At 43.6% G+C, this 10,311-nt stretch overlaps 1 protein-coding gene across 4 annotated transcripts; it reads right to left on the bottom strand.

Moving 5' to 3' along the window:
- Positions 1-2,390: 2,390 nt before the first annotated feature.
- Positions 2,391-9,732, bottom strand: LOC124701597 (polyadenylate-binding protein-interacting protein 7-like). 4 transcript variants are annotated; one of them, XM_047233688.1, is made up of 7 exons: positions 9,615-9,732; positions 7,212-7,912; positions 7,056-7,135; positions 5,093-5,489; positions 4,933-5,000; positions 4,152-4,276; positions 2,391-2,915 (listed from the first exon to the last, which is right to left on the bottom strand). In XM_047233688.1, the coding sequence occupies exons 2-7, from the start codon at positions 7,795-7,797 to the stop codon at positions 2,639-2,641; spliced, it is 1,533 nt and encodes a 510-aa protein (XP_047089644.1). In that variant the 5' UTR covers positions 7,798-7,912; positions 9,615-9,732; the 3' UTR covers positions 2,391-2,638. The 4 variants fall into 4 exon arrangements, with proteins under 4 accessions (XP_047089644.1, XP_047089646.1, XP_047089645.1 ...); XM_047233690.1 differs by having other exon boundaries at positions 4,152-4,273; XM_047233689.1 differs by having other exon boundaries at positions 5,093-5,486.
- Positions 9,733-10,311: the final 579 nt, after the last annotated feature.

Raw genomic sequence — 10,311 nt, 5'->3', positions numbered from 1 at the left:
CACATCAACAGATGCGCTTATCGTAGCAGTTGTGTCCCGAGGGAACAACCGGATGGGTGGGGAACCTTTAAGTCCTCACGGTTATGTGGTCTATGATGGGTTGCAGAAGACCGGCGAAGGTATTGAGGTCGGATGATACCCAATGGGGTATGCTGACCAACGGGGATATTAGTCGAGGTCGAAACAGACCGACGAGGACCCAAGGTCAGAACTGCAACAAGGGTGGGTGTGTAGGGTCGCGGAGAAATGCAATGATTGGCTAGGACCTTATATCGGACATCACACCACGGAAGTATGGACGGGAAAGATGCCCGGTTGGCACCAAGGTTAAGATCTCTAATGGGTAAAGAAACACACCTATGCAGAGTGTATAAATCGTAACCTGTCACTCCTTGTTCCGGGTTTGAAACCGCGAACGCGGCCGAAAAGGAACTCCATGAAGTTCTAGCCACCCGGTGAAGGCTGACGGACATAGCTCTTCAGAATAAAAGCAACCTTTTCAAGAAATGCTTACAAAAACCTGCATTTGCCTATGACTTTCTGGTCTAGTACCGTAGGTAGTGCATAAAACACCCCTTTCCTATAATGAATTTGTTGAGTACGCTCGTACTCATCCCTCTTATAATCTCCTGCTTAGATTGTCTGAATCACCTGGAGTAGGCCAGTGACTGCAACTGCAAATCTCTATTGGAGCACACCAAATGCCCGTCCGGCATCCTTTCAGCAAGCTTCTTGTTGTGTGGCATAGTTGGCATGCTTTGGGAGAAGAGGATCGAGATAGTCTTCACAAATGTTGACCATCTTCGATAGATGCCATCTGCCAAGTAGTATCCCTTGTTGTGGTGGTGCCCATTGATCTCAAAGTCCACTGGAGGAGCATGACCCTCGACAAGCTTGGCAAAGATAGGGGAACAATCCAACATGTTGATATCGTTGTGGGATCCTGCCATACTAAAGAAGGAGCGCCAAATCCAGAGATCTTGAGTGGCTAATGCTTCAAGTATGACAATACAACCTCCCTTGTGGCCCTTGTACATTCTCTGCTAAGAAAATGGGCAGTTCTTCCATTTTTAATGCATGCAGTCGATGCTTCCAAGCATCCCAGGGAATCCTCTTGCTTCATATATTGCAAGGATCCGAGCAATGTCTTGGGCATTGCGTGATTTCAAGTATGTTGGTCCAAACACAACCACCACAGCCTTGCAGAACCTGTACAAGCAATCAAGGGCGGTGGACTCGGCCATGTGCAGGTAGTCATCGGCCGTGTCACCCAGAGCTCCGTATGTGAGCAACCTCATAGCCACCGTACACTTTTGCAGTGAAGAAAATCCTACCATGCTGGTGCAGTCCTTCTTACATTTGAAGTAGGGATCATAAACTTGGAGAGCCTCCACAATGCCGTGGAAGAGAGTCCGGCTCATCCTGAAACACCGCCGTGTCGTGCAATAGTTCATCGGCGAAGTAGTCGGCGTACAACATGCAGTAGCCCTCCATACGCTGCCTTGGCTTGTACTTCCGGTGACCTTGCGTCGAGCTGCCACGACGCGGCTTCTCATTCCGCGCGCACAGGCCGGCCAGGCAGGTGAGGTCTGCATATGTTCCTCTTCCTCCTTGGTGTCCGCCTCAGCCTCCTTTTCCATCGGTTCGGCGAAAGCCTGCTCTTCGTCGTCGTTTTAGCCCCATTCCATGGCCGAGCAGGCAAAAGGCTGAACACCTCGGGGGCGCGGTAGAAATGCAGTCGACCATGGAGTTTCTGGACCGGCGAATAGCCGCAGACCCGCGGGCAGCAGAGAGGAGGTTGGCGCGGCGGCGAATAACTTTTCTATGGACGGGGGAGAAGTGGAGGGGAGGCGGTGGTGGAGGCGGCGGCGAACAACTTTTCTATGGACAGGGGAGAAGTGGAGGGGGGGCGGTGGTGGAGGTGGCGGAGAGCACGGCGGAGAGGTGGGGAGAGAGAACTTGTGGAAGAGAGTGTGCTGCGACGCCGACAGGACTTGCCGGAGCCCTGCCCCTGCCCCCTCTTGGGATCAGCAGGCGAAAAAATGGCCCAATCCAACATAATTTTGGCTCTTGAGGGACAAGTGGGAGAAAAAGGCAGCACCAGCAATAAGAAAGGGGTCCTGGGGGACTCTCGGGGGAGCGATTGGAGATGCTCTAAAACCCTGGCGGGGAAAAGAGTGGCAGGGAGGGATCAACTATAATCCCGCCTGGATGTAAACCACATGTGAAAGCAAACCCATGGAACTGAACAAAGCCTCAAAGGAGAACCGTAGAACGACGTCAGGGAATGTACCTTCTTCGGTCGGGATAATTTGTGGGCAGCTACACAAAAGCCCTGCAGGTCGTCAGCTGGTCATAACGTAGACACATAGTTCAACCCCGCCATAGAATGAGATGCAACACTTCCACAATCACTGTGAAAGAACATATCACCTAATTCCGCAAATTTTACAACATATTTGCTGACAAAAAACTTGATATACCGACATTACAACCCACTATTGTTGCTGTATCATTTTCTATTCTGCTACTCATCTCTGCCATATACAGAAGTACAGGTCATTTTTTTTTGTCTTTTTTTCTTTCATCAGATCGTGTCCAACAAACATCTAGAGCCTGCCGACATCTTGCTAGTACTTCACTGCAGCAGGACGCGGAAGATGCCTGGCTGCGCCTGCGTGTACTGAAGGCCGTGCTCCATCAGGTACTGCTCCACAGCAGCGGTCATCCTTGCAGGGGTCCGGGCGCTTGCAATTATGATGGCTTGGAGTCTGCGGCCGGTGGAGCGAGCAATCTTCCTCCGGTTGTTGAGTTCATAGTTCAGGACTTGCATCGCCTCGCTTGCATGAAGACCACAAAGGTCGATGGGGGGATTCTGCTCCTGGATGAGACCTTGCAACTCTGGCATTTGGAATCTGGTGAAAGCAGGCAAATGCATTAGTTTTTGTGTACAATTCTTTTAGCAATCTTGAAAGATAGATCATGCTGTGAGAATTATCGCACAACAGAGCATCAGGGTTTATCCATTTGGTCCTGATTTATTGAGTAACAGTATGAAGCTACAGCGCTACCTCAAAAGGAGGTACATAGTAATACTCCTTAATGGGGTAAAGGTACACAAAATATCTAGCCATTAACTGTTGAATTTCAAGATCTTAAACACCAATGCGAGCTATCTGTACGGGTTGAATTATAGTATTTCCCTATAATGAACATACTATGTTGACGGTATCTGAGCACAGTTCTTATCTCAAATACTCCCTCCGTTCTGGAATAGTCTACATTCTAATCTCAAAATTTGTTCTGAAATACTCTACATTCTAGCTTTTAGTCAACAACATCACTGAAAACGAAGTGATTTTGCTCTCTTTATTGGTTATTGTTATTTTCAATGTAGCTTGGATTGGTTGTTCACATATCTAAGTACTACTAATAAATGCAATACTAATTTGTCTCTTTTTTTCTAGAATGTAGACTAAATCAGAACGGAGGGAGTAAGTTTTATAAATAAAAAATACATGCAAACATATCATGGTTTCAGAATATAATCTTTTAATGTTAAATATATTGAGATGCAAGCTTTTGCGTTCTCTCGAAATAGAGTTCTAGTGTAATCTTGGATAAAAAGCCCAGCCACTGCGTGCTCACCAAGAAAGCCTGGTGTGGCATTTGAAGTTTGAATTGTGCAAAATTACAAACAGACCAGTTTGTATGTGTAGATGTGTTAATTATACAACGATACTCACTCCATCCCCATTTATTTCGAAGTCTGAGTTTGACAACCAAAATATACTACCTCTGTCCATACAAGAATGTCGCAAGTTTGTTTAAATTTAGATGTATCTAGACACTTTTTAGTGTATAGATACATCCAAATTTAGAAAAATATTCGACATCCTTTTATAGACGGAGGGAGTAGATCATATGTTACCAAATTTATAGCATTGAATTTGTATTCGAATAAAGTTTCTAATGGTTTAATTTTTATAACACGTGACACATGTATTATTTGTCAAATCAGCGGTCAAAGTTAAAACACGAAAAACAAGGATGTCACGTGCATAGGGAGGGCGGGAGTAACATCATAAGAATATATATAAACATGACAATCAATTAATAAGCGATGACATCATGGAGAAATTGGTGCTGACCTCTGCTGATATAAAGTTTCTCTAGCCTTCTCCTGATCTAATCTGCTTTGGATAGAGTATAGCTCCTTAATATTTAGTTCCTTTGCTAAAGGATTGCCACCAGTTAGAAAAGCTTGCCTATCCTGCTAAAATTTTCAGTGGATGGCAGCACTGTGAGCAAACATAACCAGAAGTCGGAAAAAAACAATACGCGCAATTCAAACAGTATTTTCAGAAGCTACTACTGAGCTGGCACATAAATGAACGCCAAAATCAGGGTATTTAAGATTCACGTGCAGTTCTTATATGACCGACAGGAAACATAAAACAAAATTTAATATTTATAGCGAAATGGTCCATATAAAGTATAACTAGTCTATAACTCAATGTAGCGTGCTAGAGATCACATTACAAAGAACTCTTGTATTGTTATATATCAAGTGACAACGCAATGTAATTTTAGTGGGTAGTGATTTCATTCTACCAACCATGAGCAACTATAATTTCCGGGTCTAGGTTTTTGCAACTGTTACTAAATGCTAAGTGACAATCATCTTATACTACAGTATAACAGAAGATGCTAGTAATGAAAAATTGTGACATAATTGAATTATCTGAACTATTTTAGTACTTCACAATGACTACTTTTACTAACTTAACATTACCATATATATTCTCTTACAGATTAAAAAAAAGGCTATGCTATTGAAAATAAAAAGCATGCACCACAATTTGGGCTCAATTTCAATAATCTAGTGTCTCAGAGTATTACATCTTCTACCAAAAAATGTAATATATCTACCTGTTCAAGAAGTGCATGTCTTAAACTTGCAAAATCATGAATGTCATCCTTTTCCGAAAACATGTTCGCTGTCATAAGAAAATTCAAACAATAAGGCAACTAGGCATGAAAGATGCCACAGATTCATGAAAAAACATGTAGCATAATTCAACAACACTACCCGTAGCATCTGTTTCAAGCCAAGTTGGTCCTGTTTGAACTCCAGCAGCGTTTTGCAGTGTATTGTTTGAGACCATACCATGATTACCATTGTATGAGCCACCCAGCAGCTGAGAGCCTCTGCTTGAACCAAGACCAAGAACAGGCAAATTAGTTGTCTTGTACCTCCCTCTTGGAGAATCTAGGGATAAACGTTCCCGGCCAGCTGAAGGTGAAATCATATCATCTGTGAATATAGCTGAATGAGATCTATATGTACTGTTTGGTGGCAGACCAAAGGCCTCTTTGTTATAGTTCGCAAGACCATTTTGAGTATATGATACTGGTGATGGAGGACTTGAATGTCCAAATGACAGTGACCTGAGATTCTGATTGAGTCGTCCATCAACTTTATTCTGCTATAGAACAAATGATAGTATTAAAACAAGTGTTTAAAGCAGATCGCTATGCAGATGAATATTCCAGAGTAAATTAAAACATATTGGTTTTGTTGACCCACGGACAGATCAGATAACTAATTTGGCATCAACATTCAACATGGCTGTTAGGTCACAAAGTACATATGTGAGCCAAGGTTTCATTATATTGTAGTGAATAAAATAGGAGATATTTTTTGTCAGGAGATTAACTTCATAATAATCAATGAAATTATGTTCGGTACATTCTAGGGTATAAAATAATTTGATTGATCTGAACTAATAGATCATGATGACTACAACAGAGAATTAACACTTTGTATAATGACTATACGATATGTTTTACAAGTCAGTTTCTATCATGAACTTGTTCCACAGATAATCAGAGTGATTTGTCATAATCACTATTAATAGAAGTCGTTCTAGTTTTCTGGGCTTCATAGAAAGTCCAATGAAAACGCAAGCAAGTGATATTAGAAGATTCACCAAAACATCATTTACGGAGACTGATACATCAGTTGCACAGTAGCGTATCTAGCACTGATAATTACCTGTCTAACAACATGCATATTTTTTATCAGTGGCTTGTAGTCCTGTACACCAAGAGAAAGTGTCTAGTGGTTCCAAATTAGGGCAACATAAGGAATTCACCAAGTTTATACTTAGGTTTCACATCACTACTCAAGTAACTCATACGTAGGTAGAGTCTCATATAATATACGGAGTACTCGTTTTAAGTACATAGTTCAGTAGAGATACCATGGCAGGCTAGTTTCTGTAGTAAGATGGTGCATAATTACTTGCCACAACTCGCCACACATGAGTTAGGCATGCTTAACTTTCTTAGACCAGTGTTTGGTTCTTCGCCAAACCTGTGGCCTACACCATGGTAGCACCATACCTCACATTTCACAACTATATTTGTTGCCAAACCTTGTCACACTTGTGGGTGCGGCTGGATCTGGCTAACAGATCACTATGACCAATTTGATGCTTGCCAAACATTTGGCACAAAATTTTGTCAAGGATAGCAAGCAAGCAACCAAAAAGTTCAAGACATATGAGATTCCTATAGCTCGTCATTGAGTACAAAATCAATTGAATATGTATTCCAGATTAGTGAGTGGATATAACCAAATAGTGCATGATGATGGTGTACACTTGCATGAATTGGATGACACAACAAGCAAGGTCTATTCATTATGCTAACACTCACTCAAACAACAGGTGCTATTACAAAACGTTCCAAGTTTTGTCATAAGCTATAACAGACAGCTTAGCTGATATTGAACTTCTTCATAGTAGACGTAAATTGTAAAACCATACACTATGCAGTTCATTACCACTTTAAAAACGCAAACACTTTGCTACTATATGAAAACACATTAGTTAGCCTTAAAAATGTGAAAATAGGCACCTGGTTAGAGCCACAGCAAGTTCCTTTTTTAGTGATTCTTGCGAACCCAAGCACAGGGACAGTAGGAGCCTTGGGAAGATAGAAATTTAAAAAGAAGAGATGATTTGGATGATGGATTAATGAAGACAGACCTCCAGCTGAGTCATGATGTCCATAGTTGACCTAAAGCTACGCCGGTTTCTGTAATAAGCATCAGACTGCAGTGGGGATCCTGAATTCCAAGGGAAGAGGTTAGCGTTTATAAAACCACCTTCCTTAAAGAAAATTACACTCATAAATAAATGTACCAATGCTAGAATCTCCATTGTAGTGACTAGCATCCCTTCTGTTTGCACCACCATATTGTCCACCATTTCTTACTGTCTTTACCCAGGGAGCAGCAGTTGGACTCATAGTACTTGCAGTTGGACTCATAATAGTACCTTGTGGCTGTTCTGGGCCAGGAAATTCAATCTTTGCGCGTGCACCTAGTGCGTCCCTAACGAAAGGAGAAGCATGGTGCATTCTCGGTGTCTGGTTTGGAGAAAATATTGAAGAAGCAAATCCATCATTCATTGACAAGCCCGCGAGTGAAAGACTGTCATGTCCAGGAGTCTCATCTTGTCCAAGAACATTGAAATCAGGGGTAATATCATCTGGAAGCTGGTCTTGCCAGTACCGATGTGCTTCTTCATCAGGGTTACTTGGTACAGCGGACTCTGGTTTGTCTGCACTGGTATCCTTCGAGGACCCTGAGACATGAAACTTGGTTGTGTCGGGTCTGTTTGAAGCATCGCTCACAGATCTGAGGCATGAAGGAACAAACTCCACCGCATTAGGATTTAATGCAGTGGTCTTGTTTATCAAATTTAATTTCCTTTCTTCAATGGACATCTTGACAGTGAACAGATGCAGCTCTTCTCCAGAATTCAAAAATTGAGGCAAACGTACTGAACAACAAAGGGCAGCAACTTCTCTGGAGAGATTCTTCTAGTCCTGCCAGATAGAACTGTTGAAGGTAGAGTAAGATATTAGACAATGCAAAATTAACAAAGACGCGAGCAGTTTACTGAGAAAGAAAGAAATGGCGTTAAGTAAGTTTTTTGAGTTGCTGATTAGTTGCTGTATAGCCGCCGACTAATCACCAAGTCGTTTTCTCAAAATCAGGGCGACTCGTGACTACCCAGCGACTATACAGCAACTTTCGTCAACTAATCACCGAGCAGGAGGGCTGGCAACTCGATTGGCTCTGCGACTTAAAAACCTTGGCCTTAAGTACTACATTTATGAGGAACTCAAAACAAATCCAGCAAATGACAATGAAGAAACTGCAGGCAACAACTTCTGTGATTTTGGCTTACAACAAAAAAAATGCATCGCACATTTACACAACACAATAATTGTGGTTTCTCTGATTAGATATCTCAATTCCAGTTGTATTGATGTTGAAGATGGACTGGTGTACTAGTAATGGTTGAGGATAAGAGGTTATGGAATATTTATGACGTATCAAATTGCGAAGTGTATGTATGGACAAGAATTAAGATTTATGAGGTGCCAAAGAAAGCTCTATTATACATAGAAATTGGCTTCTTCCCATTTTTCAAGAAATGGAAAAGCTAGCCTGCAAATAAATCTTAGAGGTTCACACCAGTGCATAAGGAAGTAGACACACCAAGGTTCGAGTTGAGAACAAACAAAAGAAACCAAACATAACAGGACTTTTTGCCAAAAGATGAGAAACTAAAGTGCTGAGCTAAGCGTAGTCACTTGGTATGGGTTTTACAGCAAAGCATGGGCAAAAGCACTAAGTTGGCACATTTCATAGTTTTGGATACGAAAGTACCAGAGCAAGAAGCATTGTCTCAGGAGGGGCCATATTATGAGTGCCGTATCCAGTAAATGAAGAAGGTTTACTTATAATCATAAAATATATGCATGTGCAATATTTAATCACTTAAAAAACTAGTACTAAGAAAATGTGTGCTCATTAAATTGCATACCATTCTTCGTACTACCGAAAATAAAACCGTCTTCATTCTATTCCAAAGCGCAGAAGGATCATACTGACATACGTGCAGAAGATGATAGTAGAAGTGAAATGGCTGGAACGCCAAAAAAACGACCCCAGAAGTAGGGTTCACTTTGCAAATTGCAATAGTACTGTAAAACAACAGGCAGGTAGAAATCCGTAAACCGGTACTCATTAGAGCAACACCAACACAAATCCAATCCAATGGGATTCCCTCCACCGTCGCATACAGAGGCATCTAGTCTAGAACTAAAGCTAGAGAAGGGCCAAAGGCTAGCAGTTAATTCAGTTCCAACCAGCGGCTCAGCCGATCAAGGTTGATGCGATGCGCGGTCACTTCCATGAGGAAATCGAAGTAAGCAAGCACTAGCACTATAAGCGTAAGCATCAGAGCGAACGAAATTCGTGGCGCTTAATCCACCCACAGGTGGAGACGGACCACGCACGCCCGCGCGCGCACCTACCGAATCCAATCCAATCATTATAATACTCAGCGCGATGAAACGAAGAAAAATTGCTGGAGATACCCGGCAGCGTCACTTGGACTGACGAAATCGAGCTGAATTTTAGCAGCTGAGTGGAGCAGCCCCACAAAAACCCCCCCACGCGCGAGCGCGAATCGAGTGAATGCAACCGATGAGCACCCGGAAGGGATCTAGAAGCGTCGGGGAGAGCTCACCTCGCGGTAGATCGAGGAACTGGCTGCGCGCGCGCGGACGAAGGCCCCAGCCGTACGTACGTATGAAGGCAGGCCCCCTTGTCTGCCGAAGCTCCCTTCCACCGCCGCCACCTAGAGGCAGTCCGCGCGCATCTGCAGCGGCTGGGAATTGGTGAAGGGGTCAAGGAATCCGGAAGCTTCTGGAAGGATTGGAGATCTCACCTTCACCTTGCTCCTGCTGCTGCAGCGCTCGCTTCCTCTCTTGTCCGCAGTTTTTTTCCCCGTGATTTTTTTGGCCCTCTTGTTGACTCGTCGTAGCCTTATATTATTCGTGGACGCGATAATATCCCACGGGCTGCTCCTGGCCGTCCGATCGGCGCCCGCGCATCCGGCCGTCCGTACCCAGATTGGGCCGCGTCCGGATGACATGCGGGCCCGGGCGAGGAATGGCGTCTACTGTGGCGTGTTTGTTTGTCCCGTGAGGCAAGCCGTGGGCCCAGCTGTCGATTTGATCTGGTCCCGGGACCACATCCGGGGTTGGTAGGAGTTACTTCTCTGGCGCGTGGGACCGGGGTGGCATGGGGCCCGGTTGTCAGTGGGGGTTAATGAGTGCGGCTTTTTTTTCTGTTTGGAGTGGCGTCACGTCCCCTTGGAGGCGCGAGGGGCCGGATAGTTTACGCATATTTTTGTACTACTAGGAACGAATGATTCTTGGTTG

This window comes from Lolium rigidum, chromosome 3 (genome assembly GCF_022539505.1).
Source record: "Lolium rigidum isolate FL_2022 chromosome 3, APGP_CSIRO_Lrig_0.1, whole genome shotgun sequence".
Taxonomy (NCBI): Eukaryota; Viridiplantae; Streptophyta; class Magnoliopsida; order Poales; family Poaceae; genus Lolium; species Lolium rigidum.
The sequence above is the reverse complement of the archived record's forward strand: the minus strand, read 5'-3'. Positions and strand labels throughout refer to the sequence as shown.